General features: G+C 50.0%; 1 protein-coding gene across 2 annotated transcripts; it reads left to right on the top strand.

Annotated features, from left to right (window-relative positions):
• Positions 1-2,301: 2,301 nt before the first annotated feature.
• VMAC (vimentin type intermediate filament associated coiled-coil protein) lies at positions 2,302-17,250 on the top strand. Of its 2 annotated transcripts, none has more exons than XM_075322342.1 (2): positions 2,302-2,775; positions 16,128-17,250. In XM_075322342.1, the coding sequence occupies exons 1-2, from the start codon at positions 2,606-2,608 to the stop codon at positions 16,435-16,437; spliced, it is 480 nt and encodes a 159-aa protein (XP_075178457.1). In that variant the 5' UTR covers positions 2,302-2,605; the 3' UTR covers positions 16,438-17,250. The 2 variants fall into 2 exon arrangements, 1 of the variants encoding a protein (XP_075178457.1); XR_012725123.1 differs by lacking the exon at positions 2,302-2,775 and adding an exon at positions 9,008-10,459 and having other exon boundaries at positions 16,128-16,201.
• Positions 17,251-17,889: the final 639 nt, after the last annotated feature.

The raw sequence follows: 17,889 nt of genomic DNA, 5'->3' as shown, positions 1-17,889 counted from the left end.
TCTATACTGAGGCCCTGTATCCCGGTCTCCCCCTGCTGCAGTCCGCCCGGTATACAGGGAGCATATAGCGGGAGGACAGCCTCTATACTGAGGCCCGGTTATCCCGGTCTCCCCCTGCTGCAGTCCGCCCGGTATACAGGGAGCATATAGCGGGAGGACAGTCTCTACACTGAGGCCCGGTTATCCCGGTATCTCCCGCTGCTGCAGTCCGCCCGGTATACAGGGAGCATATAGCGGGAGGACAGTCTCTATACTGAGGCCCGGTTATCCCGGTATCTCCCGCTGCTGCAGTCCGCCCGGTATACAGGGAGCATATAGCGGGAGGACAGCCTCTATACTGAGGCCCGGTTATCCCGGTCTCCCCCTGCTGCAGTCCGCCCGGTATACAGGGAGCATATAGCGGGAGGACAGCCTCTATACTGAGGCCCGGTTATCCCGGTATCTCCCCCTGCTGCAGTCCGCCCGGTATACAGGGAGCATATAGCGGGAGGACAGTCTCTATACTGAGGCCCGGTATCCCGGTCTCCCCCTGCTGCAGTCCGCCCGGTATACAGGGAGCATATAGCGGGAGGACAGTCTCTATACTGAGGCCCGGTTATCCCGGTCTCCCCCTGCTGCAGTCTGCCCGGTATACAGGGAGCATAGAGCGGGAGGACAGTCTCTACACTGAGGCCCGGTTATCCCGGTATCTCCCCCTGCTGCAGTCCGCCCGGTATACAGGGAGCATATAGCGGGAGGACAGTCTCTATACTGAGGCCCGGTATCCCGGTCTCCCCCTGCTGCAGTCCGCCCGGTATACAGGGAGCATATAGCGGGAGGACAGTCTCTATACTGAGGCCCGGTTATCCCGGTCTCCCCCTGCTGCAGTCCGCCCGGTATACAGGGAGCATAGAGCGGGAGGACAGTCTCTATACTGAGGCCCGGTTATCCCGGTATCTCCCGCTGCTGCAGTCCGCCCGGTATACAGGGAGCATATAGCGGGAGGACAGTCTCTATACTGAGGCCCGGTTATCCCGGTATCTCCCCCTGCTGCAGTCCGCCCGGTATACAGGGAGCATATAGCGGACGCACAGCCTCTATACTGAGGCCCGGTTATCCCGGTATCTCCCGCTGCTGCAGTCCGCCCGGTATACAGGGAGCATAGAGCGGGAGGACAGCCTCTATACTGAGGCCCGGTTATCCCGGTATCTCCCCCTGCTGCAGTCCGCCCGGTATACAGGGAGCATATAGCGGGAGGACAGTCTCTATACTGAGGCCCGGTATCCCGGTCTCCCCCTGCTGCAGTCCGCCCGGTATACAGGGAGCATATAGCGGGAGGACAGTCTCTATACTGAGGCCCGGTTATCCCGGTCTCCCCCTGCTGCAGTCTGCCCGGTATACAGGGAGCATAGAGCGGGAGGACAGTCTCTACACTGAGGCCCGGTTATCCCGGTATCTCCCCCTGCTGCAGTCCGCCCGGTATACAGGGAGCATATAGCGGGAGGACAGTCTCTATACTGAGGCCCGGTTATCCCGGTCTCCCCCTGCTGCAGTCCGCCCGGTATACAGGGAGCATAGAGCGGGAGGACAGTCTCTATACTGAGGCCCGGTTATCCCGGTATCTCCCGCTGCTGCAGTCCGCCCGGTATACAGGGAGCATATAGCGGGAGGACAGTCTCTATACTGAGGCCCGGTTATCCCGGTATCTCCCCCTGCTGCAGTCCGCCCGGTATACAGGGAGCATATAGCGGGAGGACAGCCTCTATACTGAGGCCCGGTTATCCCGGTATCTCCCGCTGCTGCAGTCCGCCCGGTATACAGGGAGCATATAGCGGACGCACAGCCTCTATACTGAGGCCCGGTTATCCCGGTATCTCCCGCTGCTGCAGTCCGCCCGGTATACAGGGAGCATATAGCGGGAGGACAGCCTCTATACTGAGGCCCGGTTATCCCGGTCTCCCCCTGCTGCAGTCCGCCCGGTATACAGGGAGCATAGAGCGGGAGGACAGCCTCTATACTGAGGCCCGGTTATCCCGGTATCTCCCGCTGCTGCAGTCCGCCCGGTATACAGGGAGCATATAGCGGGAGGACAGTCTCTATACTGAGGCCCGGTTATCCCGGTCTCCCCCTGCTGCAGTCTGCTCGGTATACAGGGAGCATAGAGCGGGAGGACAGTCTCTATACTGAGGCTTGGGCAGCACAGAGTTAACTCCAGCGTATTCTATGGAGGCTCCGCTTGGCCAATAAGCGTCACGTGCCCGCCCCCTCGTGTTCATCCAATCACCTCCCGGGACAGACGCTTCCTGTATTGACAGCTGCTGAAAGTTACATATTAACTTTTCTGCTTTCTTTAGTCCTGTAATTGCCAGGTTTAGGCTGATTGCCATCCATTGTGCCCCCGCCGCAGCCTGCTGTATGGTGCGGACACCTCAGCGCTCCCGTCCACACTGGGCTGCAGAGCTTGCACTCTATTGACCAGTAACTGGCTCGGTCTGTGCTCCATCTATGCTGACCTCGAGGCTCTGAGTCCAGTGCCTCCTCACAATGACAGCAGCAGATCTGTCACCTTGATCCTTACTGGAGGTGCCCACTCCACAGGCCTGGCCTAAGAAGCTCACAGTCCAATATGTCTGCTCTAAGCACAATCCAGATTAAAGAAGCCAATGCTCACCTGGCTGCATTACACCATCGCGTGGCGGAGCTGGAGGGCACGGTGCGAGAGCAGGCCGAGAGTCTGATCCGGAAGGACGAGCAGTACCAGGCGTCTATAAGGAACATGGCTGGTGCCAAAGACAGGTCAGTGGTGTAATGCCCTGCCCAGATCTGCAGAGGCTTCTCCTCACCACCAGCTTTATCTCTGATCTATGTCCCTAATCCGCGTGCTGTAATACCACGTCCCGAATTCCTAGAGGTGGCCGATGCCACACGGAGGTCTGAGCTGCCGTGTCGCGGTACAACAGCTGCTACCGTACCTCAAGGCTCGTTCAGACGAGACGATTTTTATCCACGGTTTTACAAATCTGTGCTCTTAAAGGGATTGTCCACTACCCGGCATTAATGGCCGAATCCATGAAAACCTCTTAGGGAAGGCTTTTCTCAAATACCTTGTGCAGTAAATTCTGCCTCTGAGAGGCGCTATTGCCATCCGCTCATCCCCATGAAGTGACCCCCACCCAGTGCTTTGTGACCTCTGGTGATGTCACGTCAACTTCCTCTTGACCTGACACCACTGAGGCCGGCCCCAGTCTCCCTGAGTGACTGGGCTGTGGGCAGTCTTTCACCGCTCGTCACAGCCCAGCATCACTCTCGGTTGTGGCGCTCTGCAGTGAAGGAGATAGCGCATGAGATGCTGGGCTGTGTTGAGTGGTAAAACCCCGCCCACAGCCAGTCACTCAGGAAGACTGGGGCCGGCCTCTGTGATGTCAGGTCAACTGGGAGTTGACCCGACATCACTGGATCTCAGAGGTCACAGAGCCCAGGGGGGGTCACTTAATGGGGATGAGTGGACCGCAATAGCGCCTCTCACAGGCAGAATTTACTACACAATGTATTTAACAAAAGCCTTCCCTATGAGTTTTACATCAATGTGGCCACTAATTCTGAGCAGTGAACCACCCCTTTAAGGCTTTGTCACACGCTGCTTTTTTTGGTGCAGTTTGTGGTCCTAAACTGCAGGTATGACCTTCCCCAGCAAACTGAGATATCTGAAAGGCTGTGCACACGTTGCTTCTTTTTGCCTGCAGTTTTGGTTGCAGAAAAAAGCAGCATGTCACTTCTTTTCTGCGTTTTTCCTTTGTTTTGCCATTGACAATGTTAAAAAACAAAACAAAACTGCAGCGGCAAAAATGCATGTTTTTTATGTGTTTTGTTTCAGCCAGAGGTGCGTTTTTCGCTGGAGAAACAAAACTGCAGTGTGCGCACGTACCCTAAAGCGGGCTTTACACGCTGCGACATCTCTCAAGTGATCTCGTTGGGGTCACGTATTTTGTGACGCACATCCGGTCGCTTTAGCGATGCCGTTGCGTGTGACCCTTATGAGCGATTTTGCATCGTCGCAAAATCGCTCATCGGTGACATGGGGGTCCATTCTCAAATATCGTTACTGCAGCAGTAACGAGGTTGTTCCTCGTTCCTGCGGCAGCACACATCGCTCCGTGTGACACCGCAGGAACGAGGAACCTCACCTTACCTGCGTCCCGGCCGCTATGCGGAAGGAAGGAGGTGGGCGGGATGTTACGTCACGCTTATCTCCACCCCTCCGCTTCTATTGGGCTACGGTTCAGTGACGCTGCTGTGACGTCGCTGTGACGCTGAACGAACACCCCCCCTCTTAGAAAGGAGGCGGTTCGCCGGTCACAGCGACGTCACAGGGAAGGTAAGTCCGTGTGACGGGTCCGGGCAATGTTGTGCGACACGGGCAGCGATTGGCTCGTGTCGCACAACCGATGAGGGCGGGTACGCACGATGGCGATATCGGTACCGATATCGCAGTGTGTAAAGTGGCCTTTAGGCCTTGTAGGCTTGGTGCAGGTTATGATGTGTTATTTTTTTTGGTGCAATCTGATGTCTAACTTTATCCCTGCAAAGTCAATGAGCATTGTGAAGTGTTGTGCATGTTATTTATTTATTTCTTTATCGTTCCTTTATGGGAGACCCAGACCATGGGTGTATAGCTAGCGACCTCCGGAGGACACACAAAGCACTACACTCAAACGTGTAGCTCCTCCCTCCGGGCTATATACACCCCCTGGATGACAATCTACCCAGTTCAACGCTTTGTGTTCCAGGAGGATCACACACACTTTTATTTCCTCATATTTTTTTCAATTTTATTTTAATGTTTTAAAGATTTGGAAGAAAAGCGGGTCCAGTCTGGACTCCCGGCATGTCCCTTCACGCTCCACTCTGCGGGGTGCTGTTAAGGTTGATTTTAATAAGGCTGGAGCCTTCACATGCCGAGCTCCTTCGCATCCTCTGTCGAGGCTCTGTTTGAAGTGGGAGCCTCCACGGTCCTCTCTGCTTGCAGGAGGCCGGCTCCATCCACAGCCCTGTCTGGTCCCTGCTGGAAGGAGCGTTAACCCCCATTCAGGGACATGGCCCTGCGTCTCAAAGCTAAGTATTGAGACGTTTTTTCAGGGGTCCCGGGTACTTTTATTATGGGGGCAGTATGTGCTTTAGCGTTACTGTTAATTTCGGCCGGTTCTGGGAATTTCCCATGAGAACCGCGCCGACGGTGCCTGCTCGTCGGCCGCACTTTAAAATCTAGGCCCCGGCTTCAGTTTGGGCCTAGTTTCGTTTTTGGCTTCTTCTGTATGTTTTGCATACAGCGACGCCCACCGCCCGGCCAGCAGAGCGGAGGGCACTCCCCTCTGGGGGGATGTCCCCTCCTCTGTCTACCCCCCTGTGTCTCTCTGGCCTCTGTTTTTTCCCGCTCCTGGGCTTATACACGCCCCCCTCCTTCTCCCACCGCCATTTTCTCAGCGTTTTTATCACTGAGAAGCGCTGGATGCTACTGCTGCATACTTTTTGGAAGCTGTCACTTTACAGGGGAGCGGTGAAATCCAGAGGACACACAGAGAACAGGGCTGGTAAGCCACAACCTACGGTTGTGGATTTTTATACACTCAGGCTTTCTACAGGAGTGTGTTTTGGCTGCAGAGCTTCCTCCACAGCAGCATGTCTGTCACTAGGAGCAAGGCTGCAAACATGTATGCTATATGCACTGCTTGCAAGCTAATTCTGCCAGAGCCTAGCACGTACCCACATTGTGATAACTGTGCTAATATGGTTGTGTCTCAGCCTGGAGCCTCCGCAGGGGTCCCTCCGGCTGCTTCGGTCCCGGTGGCTGAACCCCCGGCTTGGGTAGCATCCTTTACACAGGCTCTTTCCAAGTCGTTTGCCGATTCCATGGGGCAGCTGTCTCAGACGCTGCTGTCTATGCATCAGCCTCCCTCTCAGCCCCCCTCTCAGGGTGTCTCTGCTGCTCAGAGCTCTGCAGAGCCCTCAGAGCATGTCCTTGGACCCCGTCCCCCCAAACGGAGACGCACGGACCCTCCTCCTTCCTCGTCCCACGGCTCTGATTCACAAGCCGATGTGCAGGGCGAGGATGATTCATTTACTGTGGGCTCAGACTCTGCCTCTATGTACCCCATTGACTTGTCTGAGGGCGATGCGGACGTTAGTGACTTGATTGCGTCCATTAACTCCGTACTGAACCTTAACCCACAGGAGTCAGAGGATCAACCCTCTCTGGTAGAGGTACACCAGTTTACCTCTCCTAAGAAGCCTAGGAGTATGTTTGTTTTTTAACCACTCCAGCTTTCAGACCACTGTTAACAAGCCAAGGGCCTGTCCTGACAAACGTTTTCCGAAACGTAGTTCAGATGACCGTTTCCCGTTTCCACCGGAGGTGGTTAAGGACTGGGCCCAGTCCCCAAAGGTAGACTCTCCAGTGTCCAGAATCTCAGCCCGCACAGTAGTTGCGGTGGCCGACGGCACTTCTCTTAAAGATCCCACTGACCGCCAGGTTGACCTTCTGGCTAAGTCTGTATTTGAGGCGGCAGGAGCCTCCTTCTCTCCGTCTTTTGCGGCGGTGTGGGCTCTTAAGGCTATCTCTGCCTCTCTGGCGGAGATTCATTCCCTCTCCAGAGACTCTATTCCTGAGATGGATGCTTTAACCGCCCGAGCTTCAGCTTTTGCATCCTACGCCATGTCTGCCGTCCTGGAAGCTGCTCACCGCACGGCAGTGGCCTCCGCTAATTCCCTCGCGATCCGCAGGATCTTGTGGCTTCGAGAGTGGAAAGCGGACGCTTCCTCTAAGAAGTACCTTGCGAGTCTCCCTTTTACTGGGTCACGGCTGTTTGGGGAACAGCTGGATGACATAATTAAGGAGGCTACTGGCGGGAAGAGTACTTCCTTGCCACAAGCTAAACCCAAGAAACCTACCCAGGGCAGGAACCAATCGAGGTTTCGTTCCTTTCGTTCCTCTAACTGGTCATCCTCTAAGCCCACGGTCTCGTCCACTACCGCCAAGGATCGTAAATCCAACTGGCGCGCAAAGCCGCGTCCTCAAAGGACCGGAGGAGCCGCTGCCACCAAGGCAGCCTCCTCGTGACTATCTGGCCGCGCCAGCAACGTCCTTGGTCGGGGGCAGGCTCTCCCACTTTGGCGACGTGTGGTTGCAACACGTCTCCGATCAGTGGGTGCGGGATATCATCACCCACGGCTACAGGATACCTTTTTCTTCCAGCCCGCCAAACAGATTTTTTCTGTCCACCCCCCCCTGCTCCAAAGCCGCCGCCTTCGCTCAGGCCGTGGCATCCCTGCAGACCAACGGTGTAATTGTTCAGGTCCCCGCCCGGGAACGGTTCAGAGGTTTCTACTCAAACCTCTTTCTAGTTCCCAAAAAGGACGGTTCCTCCCGGCCCATCCTGGATCTCAAGCTTCTCAACAAGCATGTTCAGGTGCGGCACTTTCGCATGGAATCTCTAAGATCGGTCATTGCCTCAATGACCCAGGGAGATTTTCTCGCATCCATCGACATCAGAGATGCCTATCTGCATGTGCCTATTGCGGTTTCACACCAGCGTTGGCTACGCTTTGCGATCGGAGAGGAACATTTCCAGTTCGTGGCTCTTCCCTTTGGCTTAGCCACGGCCCCCCGAGTGTTCACCAAGGTCATGGCAGCAGTGGTTGCTGTCCTGCACCTCCAGGGATTGGCAGTGATTCCTTACCTGGACGACCTTCTAGTCAAGGCCTCATCCAGTGTAGACTGCCAACGGAGTGTCTCTCTCACTGTCGCCACGCTAATTCAGTTCGGGTGGCTTGTCAACCTCCCCAAGTCGACTCTGACCCCGACCCAGGTACTCTTGTACCTAGGGATGCAATTCGAGACTCTGCCGGCACTTGTCAAGTTGCCCTTAGTCAAACAGCAGTCCCTTCGTCTGGCGGTGCGCTCTCTGCTGAGGCACCGCCGTCATTCCCTCAGACGCCTCATGCAGGTGCTGGGTCAGATGGTGGCGTCCATGGAAGCGGTTCCCTTTGCCCAGTTCCATCTGCGTCCCTTGCAGCTGGACATTCTCCGCTGTTGGGACAAGCGGATCTCTTCTTTGGACAGGCTAGTGGCTCTGTCATCACAGGCCAGGAACTCCCTTCAGTGGTGGCTTCAGCCCCTCTCCCTGTCACAGGGGCGGTCCTTCCTGACTCCGTCCTGGGTGATTCTCACCACGGATGCCAGTCTCTCCGGTTGGGGAGCGGTGTTTCTCCATCACCGAGCACAGGGCACTTGGACTCCGTCCGAATCAGCCCTCCCGATCAATGTGCTGGAGATCAGAGCTGTGTTTCTAGCTCTTCTAGACTTTCACCACCTACTGGCGGGCAAGCACATTCGGGTTCAGTCGGACAACGCGACAGCGGTTGCCTACATCAATCACCAGGGCGGAACTCACAGCCGTCTGGCGATGTTGGAGGTTCAACGAATCCTCCAGTGGACGGAGGACTCAAAGTCCACCATATCCGCAGTCCACATCCCAGGCGTGGAAAACTGGGAGGCCGATTATCTCAGCCGTCAAACCGTGGACGGCGGCGAGTGGGCCCTGCATCCGTCAGTGTTCAGATCAATCTGCCGCAAGTGGGGCACTCCGGAAGTAGATCTAATGGCTTCCCGGCACAACCACAAGGTTCCGGTTTACGTGGCTCGCTCCCACGATCCTCAAGCCTTCGCAGCAGACGCACTGGTTCAGGATTGGTCTCAGTTCAGTCTGGCCTATGTGTTTCCCCCTCTAGCGCTCTTGCCCAGGGTTCTGCGCAAGATCCGAATGGAGGGCCGTCGAGTCATACTCATTGCTCCGGACTGGCCCAGGCGAGCCTGGTACCCAGACTTGCTCCGCCTGTCCGTAGAGATCCCGTGGCATCTCCCGGACCGCCCAGACCTTCTCTCTCAAGGTCCGTTCTTCCGCCAGAATTCTGCGGCTCTCAGATTGACGGCGTGGCTCTTGAGTCCTGGATCCTGACAGCTTCAGGCATTCCCTCTGAGGTCATCTCCACCATGACTCAGGCTCGGAAGTCTTCCTCGGCTAGGATTTATCATAGGACTTGGAAAATTTTCCTGTCCTGGTGTCGCTCTTCCGGCCATGCTCCTTGGCCGTTCGCCTTGCCGACCATCCTGTCTTTTCTACAGTCAGGTCTACAGTTGGGTCTGTCCCTCAATTCCCTTAAGGGACAGGTGTCGGCTTTGTCGGTATTGTTCCAGCGGCGTATCGCTCGACTGGCTCAGGTGCGCACCTTCATGCAGGGCGCATCTCACATCATTCCTCCTTACCGACGACCCTTGGATCCCTGGGACCTTAATTTGGTCCTCACGGCCTTACAGAAACCCCCTTTTGAGCCTCTCAGGGAGGTTCCTTTGTCCAGACTTTCACAGAAAGTCGTCTTTCTAGTAGCCATAACTTCTCTCAGGAGAGTTTCCGATTTGGCTGCGCTTTCTTCGGAATCCCCCTTTTTGGTGTTTCACCAAGACAAGGTGGTTCTTCCTCCGACTCCGGACTTTCTTCCTAAGGTGGTGTCTTCCTTCCACCTTAACCAGGACATTTCATTGCCCTCTCTTTGTCCGGCCCCTGTGCATCGCTTTGAGAAGGCGTTGCACACCTTGGATTTGGTGCGGGCGCTCCGCATCTATGTGTCTCGCACCGCCGTGTTTCGGCGGTGCACCTCACTTTTCGTGCTAACCACGGGTCAGCGCAAGGGCCTTTCGGCTTCTAAACCGACCCTAGCTCGTTGGATTAGGTCGGCCATATCCGATGCCTACCAGTCTTCTCAGGTGCCTCCCCCGTCGGGGATTAAGGCGCACTCGACCAGAGCTGTCGGTGCCTCCTGGGCTTTCAGGCACCAGGCTACGGCTCAGCAGGTGTGTCAGGCTGCCACTTGGTCCAGTCTGCACACTTTTTCTAAGCACTACCAAGTGCATGCTCATGCTTCGGCAGATGCGAGCTTGGGCAGACTCATCCTTCAGGCGGCTGTCGCCCATTTGTGAAGTTAGGTTTTGCCTACTTCTCAGTTTAGTTTATTTCCCACCCATGGACTGCTTTGGAACGTCCCATGGTCTGGGTCTCCCATAAAGGAACGATAAAGAAAAAGAGAATTTTGTTTACTTACCGTAAATTCTTTTTCTTATAGTTCCGACATGGGAGACCCAGCTCCCTCCCTGTTGCCTGTTGGCAGTTTTTGTTCCGTGTGCTTCACGGCTGTTGTTAGTAGACAGAGTTCTGGTTTTGCCGAGTTTTACTCTATCTCTACTTATGGGTGGATGTCCTCCTTCAGCTTTTGCACTGAACTGGGTAGATTGTCATCCAGGGGGTGTATATAGCCCGGAGGGAGGAGCTACACGTTTGAGTGTAGTGCTTTGTGTGTCCTCCGGAGGTCGCTAGCTATACACCCATGGTCTGGGTCTCCCATGTCGGAACTATAAGAAAAAGAATTTACGGTAAGTAAACAAAATTCTCTTTTTTTTTTTCCATGCACTTTTGGGTGCAGAGAAAATCTGCAGCATGTCAATTCTTGGTGCAGCGTTGATGTCTCCTGTGTCTTTCCTCATCTTTTTTAGATATCTATCTCCCTTCCAGCCATTGATTTCACACAAAAAAAACTCACCAAACATGCACACATTTTTGGTGCATATTTCTACCATAAGGTGTGTTTTTTGATGGAGAAGATTTCTGCACCAAAAACTCAGTGTGTGTGTGTGTGTGTGTGTGTGTGTGTGTGTGTGCACCTATCCTTACCAAGGCCTCATTTCCACTTATCCAGTTGTCATTTCTTTTTTTTTTTTTTCTTCTCAACAATGTAGTGATTGGAGGAAACTGATGCAAAAACAAAGTCCATTGTTTGCTATGGAATTGGTCACACTTCCATGCCGCCATGCCCTTGAAGGAGCAGGATAAAAGAAAACAAAACCTTTTGCAATTTTCAATCAGCCGTAATATTTTTGCAGTGAAGAATAAAAATTTAAAAAAAAAAAAAGCCAGATCATGTATTTTTGATAAGTGTAAGGCCACGTTCACGATTTGGTCAGTATTTTATATCAGTATTTAGAAACCAAAACCAACAGTGGTGTGCCCGTGTTTCTATTATCCTGTTCCTTTGATTGTTCCATTCCTGGTTTTTGTTTACAACAAATACTGAGGTAGAATACTGACCGAATACTGAACGTATGATCATTAGGCCTAAGGGTACTTTCACACTTGCGTTGAACGATATCCGTTGCATTGCGTTGTGTAACGGATGCAACGGATGTGTTGCATATAGTGCCACAATGGATGCAACGGATGCTGCAAAACGCAATTCGTTTTGTTTTTTTTTTTTTTTTTGTTTTTTTTTTTTACAGTTTTACCAGCGGCAGACTATTGTAAACGATCAGCTGATCGCTCCCTGCAGCCGGCCGCCGGGTGATCAGCTGAGCGCTGTCACTTGGCGGCGGCCAGGCATGCCAGCGGGCGGGCGCTCAGCTGAACGTTCGGCCACCGCGAGCCAAAATAAAGTTTGATTTAAAAAAAATCCAGAGGATTCCGCTGCTCAAAATAACGTTACATGCTGCGTTCCTCCCGCTGGGCGGAAGCAACGGAGCGTCGCCCAGCGGAAGCAACGCAGGTCCTTTTGGTACAATCCGTCACCCATACAAGTCTATGGGAAACAGCGGAATCCGTTAACGGATTCCGCTGTTTTCCAAAAGGGCGGATTGTAACGGAAGGAAATAAACGCAAGTGTGAAAGTACCCTAAGCCACACACCATGAAAATCGGTGTGAGTGGAGTGTGATAAAACATCGCATTCCACTCGGACCAATATTAGCCTGTGTGTCAGCGCACATGAGCGATTATTTTCTCAGCCATAATCGGACCGAGAAACCAGCCACCACATGCTGCGACTGTAATGTGATCCTGTTATCTCTCGCACCCATTCAAGTCTATGGGGCAAGAGAAAAATCGCACTGCACTCGCAGTACACTGGTGTACCACGAGTGCACGGCAAGAATGGCAATAGCCGGCTACGGAGGAGAGAGGAAGTGAAATCCGGCCCGCCCCTATTCAGGGACAGCCCGCCCCTCTTCTGACCCCCCCCCCCCCCCCCGCAGCTGAGGTCTGATCACACGATCGAACCTCAGTCGCAGGGACACTCGCATGACACTCTGCTCTGCTGTACTGCCAGCGCGAGGCGAGTGTCATGCAAGGGGATCGCAGTAGTCCTCGTGTGGCCCCAGCCATAGGCTATTGCTCTGATGGTTTCACGTATAGCACAATAAATACACTTACACATAGCTTCCGATTTGCTAATAACGATATGCTCCTGCTCTGCTGCAAGCGACAGCCGAGTTTCACTCGACTGTGATCCAATCTTGCGATTGCATCACAGCTGGGGGGGAAGGAGCACTTTCTCCCCCTCTCCTCTGCTGCCTGTCTGCGTACATCGCACTGCACTCTGATGACATGCCAGTGCAGTACGTTGTTTCACATGCTCCTATAGACTTCTATGGGTGCATGAGCCGCGATTCGCTGCCAAGCGCATTGTGGTGCTATTCATTTCTCAAGCCGATATGGTATGAGAAATCAATCGCAGATGGATACTGCCCTATAGTTTTGTACTTGTGCTCGCAGGGCTGTGGAGTCGGTAAGCCAAACCTTCGACTCCGACTCCTCAATTTCTCTTGCACCGACTCCGACTCCTACATATACTGCTTATAGTTAGGTGAAAAATAAATTGTGGTACATGAACATGTGTATGTGAATATCAGACATTTAATTATTTTTATGATACAATAATCAATATATTTGGATAGAACATAAAATATATTTATTGGATACAATTTTAGAACACAAAAAACTGTAATAAATTGTAAATATGTAATATACTATGTAATATACAGTAGATTACATATATATCTTGTGTGTGTATTTATCTTGTGTGTGTATGTATGTGTGTGTGTGTGTGTGTGTATATATATATATATATATATATATATATATATATATATATATATATATATATATATATATATATATATATATATATATATATATATAATTACACACAAGGTAAATACACACAAGATATATATGTAATCTACTGTATATTACATAGTGTATTACATATTTACAATTAGTTTTTTGTGTTCTAAAGTTGTATTCCAATAAGTATATTTTATGTTCTATCCAAATATCTTGATTATTGTATCATAAAAATAATTAAATGTCTGATGTTCACATTGTACTACAATAAATTTTTCACTTAAACTATGGTATGAATGGTAAATCTTTGCTGTTTATGGTATAGTTTATGGATTTTATACTTTTATAATGGTTCAAGACAGAATGATATAAATGTTGTTAAATGTTCTTTATTGTAACAAACTGTATATGGCTGCAACCATGCAAAGCCTTTCATGTTTCATTGCATTCTTGTTTTTTTTTTTTTGTTTTGTCTCTATTTGGGGGTTTGCCTTGGTCTGCAGCCCTGCTTATTGTAACCAACCTTAAATTTTCAATAAAAAAGAGATTAAACATTAAATGTAAGCATTATACTAAATGTTATTATTTAGTAAAATATTCAGCACATTCTGCATTGCACTCCTGTCCCCAATTTATTATATATTTTAGAATTCTGAGTCTGTGCATTTTATACCGACTCCGACTCCACCAAAATGAGCTCCGACTCCACGACTCCGACTCCACAGCCCTGTGTGCGAGTACAATCTGATGTTGTATCAGATTGCACTCGTCCGTGCAAAACGAAAGTGGAATCAAGGCCTAAATGTGATATGCAGAACACTCCATAGGAGCAGATTGGTGCTCATCCTGTCACTGCCATTATCTGTACTCCTAATATGTATGTTCTGATATAGGTTCATTTGAAGGTAGGCAACCAGTCTGTGGAAAAGCAGGGGTAAAAGCCACTTACCGTACTTGCGTATTATTAGAATTTTTTTTTAATATTATTATTTATTTATTTTTTCTTGGAGTGAAGCTAAATCCCAAAAAGTTATTTGCAAAGTTTAAGTACTTTCCATGCTGAACAAAGTTATTTAATTATTAAGATTCCTGGTGCCAAGGCAGAGCCTAAAGTAACAACTACCAAACCAGTGTACTAACTTTTGCACTAGGATCCTGATGGAGAAAAGTAAATATTATCAACCAGATAAGATATTCTCACTAAACTTGAAGGCCTATTGCTAGGACTAACCATATCGTCTGAGAGTAGGTAAATCTCAGAACCAAAAAAAGTGAACTCAAAAAGATGATAAAATAAAAGTCTATTCATTTCCATAATACAAGAAGTTAAAAGATGCCTTAAAAGAATCGTGATGCTGAAAAGTAACTAAGCAGAAATCACTGAGGAACTAAAGTCTGGGATCATACAGCAATCAGATAGTGTAAACCATATGCTAGTGACCATCCATCACCAGTATTTATGCCCAGTGGTTCCTAGTGTATATATAAGATGTAATATTAGGTACTAAATTGTACCTTCTGATAAACTTAGACCACCATGATAGGTCCAGGCGTTGTGTTTATCCACTCTGACTTGTGCATTTCCCCCCCCGAAGAAGCAAGGCGAAACATGTGATTCTTAAGCGGGCTCTACACGCAACATCGCTAACGGGATGTCGTTGGGGTCACGGAATTCGTGCCACACATCCGGCCTCGTTAGCGAGGTCGTTCCGTATGAAACGCATGAACGACCGTCAACTATCAAAAATACTCACCATATCGTTGATCGTTGTCCAGTCATTCCTATCCCGATTATCGTTGCTGTTGCAGGGCGCAGGTTATTCGTTGTTCCTGCAGCAGCACACATCGCTATGTGTGACACCACAGGAACGAGGAACATCACCGTACCTGCGGCTGCCGGCAATGAGGAAGGAAGGAGGTGGGCAGGATGTTACGGCCGCTCATCTCTGCCCCTCCACTTCTATTGGGCGGCTGCTTAGTGACGCTGCTGTGACGCTGAACGCACCTCCCCCTTAGAAAGGAGGCGGTTCGCTGGCCACAGTGATGTCACTAGGCAGGTAAGTATGTGTGACGGGTCTAGGCGATGTTGTGCGCCACGGGCAGCGATTTGCCCGTGACGCACAACCGACAGGGGCGGGTATGCACGCTAGCGATATTGCTGCGTGTAAAGCCCGCTTTAGGTGCAGGTTAGTTACCTGCACTTTTTTTTTTTTTTTTTTTTTGTTAATGCATTTCAGAGTCACACAAAACTGGTGTGCATTTGTTCGTTTTTGCCTGTGGATTTTCTTTGTCTAAAGAAGATCTATGGGACAAAATCTTCACAGAAAACTCAGGATACCTGCAAGAGAAATTTACACGCTGCGGATTTGAAACTTGCACCGCAGGTCAGTTTACACTGCGTAAAAAGAAGCGCAGTGGGCAGGAGATTCCTATGAATCACATTCACTTTGCTGGAATTGTAACACTCGGTGTTTTTGTCATGGCGAAACTACACAACATCAAATATTAATCGTGGGAACGTAGCCTTAGGGGGGTGTTACACGCTACGATATATCGGGCGATATGCCGTCGGGGTCATGGATTCCGTGACGCACATCCGGCATAGTTTGACATATCATAGCGTGTGACAGCTACGAGCGACTGTGAACGAGCAAAAATACTCACCTTATCGTTGCTTGTTGACACGTCGCTCATTTTCATAAAATCGTTCCTCCTTCTGCGCGCCGGTTGTTCATCGTTCCAGAGGCAGCACATATCGCTACGTGTGACACCTCGGGAATGACTAACTGCTGCAGCTTACCTGCGTCCCGCCGGCAATGAGGAAGGAAGGAGGTGGGCGGGATGTTACGTCCCGCTCATCTCGGCCCTTCCGCTTCTATTGGGCGGCCGCTGTGTGACGTCGAACGTCCCTCCCCCTTCAGGAAGAGGATGTTCGCCGCCCACAGCGAGATTGTTAGAGAGGTAAGTGTGTGTGACAGGGGTTAACGACTTTGTGCGACACGGGCAACAAATTGCCCGTGACGCACAAACGATGGGGGCGGGTGCGCTCATGCGATCACACGATATATCGTCTAATGTAACACCGCCTTTAAAGATCAATATTGAGTAATCTTGTCATGAAGTTATACAGATTGTTCCAATTTCTTTACAGAGCCGTTGCTGAATTTCAGAAGAGGTTGGCACAGTCTGAAGAAGAAATGCAAAAGTTGATGGCCTTCATCAAGGATAAGGACCGGGAGCTGGAGCGCCTCCGACACCACAGCCGACTTCTGGCCCAAATGTGTCGCAGCCGACCACTGTTAAATGCTTTAGTTTCTCTTATGGCTGAAGCTGAAGGAATTCCTTGTTTACCCAACGTGGGACAATGCAATGGCCTCCCGGGTGATCCTGACTACGCTCAAAGTGACGAAGACCTCGAAGACTCGGATGTAGACAGAACACTTTTTGGGACCACTGTATAAGGAGAAAGATGTTACTGACATATAATTTCGTATTTAAGCACAAGAGTATCTTTTTTTTCTTTTTAATATATATATTTTTATATTTACAGTTTACTAAGGGGTATCTGTGTCCCGGAATTTTAACATTTCGGTTGAATCTGTTTTAGGGTGTGCTCATAATAGTGTATAACTTGGACGAGTGTAATCTGATGTTTTATCAGATGGCACTTGCTCCAATGTTATACTATAGGGCTGACCTGCACTTTTGTTTCCTTATGCCGAGTTGGCATGAGAAAGAAATCTCTGCAGCTGGTAGTGTATATCAAACGGTGCGCAACCATTGAGGTCAATGAGTGTGTGCAAAACATCGGACTGCAGTTGGATGTCATCAGTACAGTCCAATATACAGACTGACAATGGAGAAAATACATGGCTATAGATCAGGGAACATTTGTTGGCCAAACACTATTTTGTATAGTCTCAACATATCAAAGTATTCCTTTAATACAACAGTGAAATTAAAGGGGTACTCCAGGGAGATGATAAAAAAAATACTTCTACTGCCCCTGCCCTCATAATCTATAAATAATAGATGTACAGTGCAGTGTTGTTCCATATCCTGACACTACCTGTAATTCAGTGTGATGCTGCAGCTGCTCCTTGGTGTTCCCCCTTTCCCCTGGGACGTTACATCACACATCAGTGGCATGGCCTGTTCCATGCTGTTGGTAAGAGCCGGTCCCCTGATAATAGCGGCTTCTGTTGTGTCTGAGAGCAGGGGGTGATAGGGATAACCATGCTCTCGGCCTGCAGGGAAGCTATTATCATGGGCCGGCTGTTACTAGGCGGCATAGAGTAGGCCACACTCCTGATGTGTGATGTAATGTTGTCCCAGAAGGGAGGGGAACACCAAGGAGCAGCTCCGGAGTCGCACTGGATTACAGGTAGTGTGAGGTACTCCACTGCCCATCTTGATTTTATAGTTTGAGGGCAGGGACCATAGAATAATTTTTTTTATTTTTTGTGTCATTTGCACACCCCTCATTCAAATGCTTGCTTCATGCAGGCTTTTATTTTGCTCCTGTTCATATTTGTCTACTATATTACTGATAAGGGAAAAATGAGAACCAACACATGCAAGCAACAGAACACTAAGGGAACTGTGAAGTGTTGAAATTATCTCAGGAAACATCAAAAGTGAAATCCCTCATTATTTTAACTTTTTTGTTACTTTTTATGAGTCGTCCTTGTGTTTTCAGGTACTATTATTATTACAATGTATTGCTGTTACATTTATAATTCTTTGCATTCCTGACAGGTAAGAAAGAAAACGGTGAAGGGAAATATTTTAGCCCCTCCAGGTTTGTATGCTGTATGATTACGGCTGGACTGCTTGTTACGTTTGGATATACAGCTCTGGCAAAAATTAAGAGACCACTTCCAAATTGTCAGTTTCTCTGATTTTTCTCTTTT

The sequence above is a fragment of the Anomaloglossus baeobatrachus genome, chromosome 8 (assembly GCF_048569485.1).
Source record: "Anomaloglossus baeobatrachus isolate aAnoBae1 chromosome 8, aAnoBae1.hap1, whole genome shotgun sequence".
Classification (NCBI taxonomy): Eukaryota; Metazoa; Chordata; class Amphibia; order Anura; family Aromobatidae; genus Anomaloglossus; species Anomaloglossus baeobatrachus.
The sequence above is the reverse complement of the archived record's forward strand: the minus strand, read 5'-3'. Positions and strand labels throughout refer to the sequence as shown.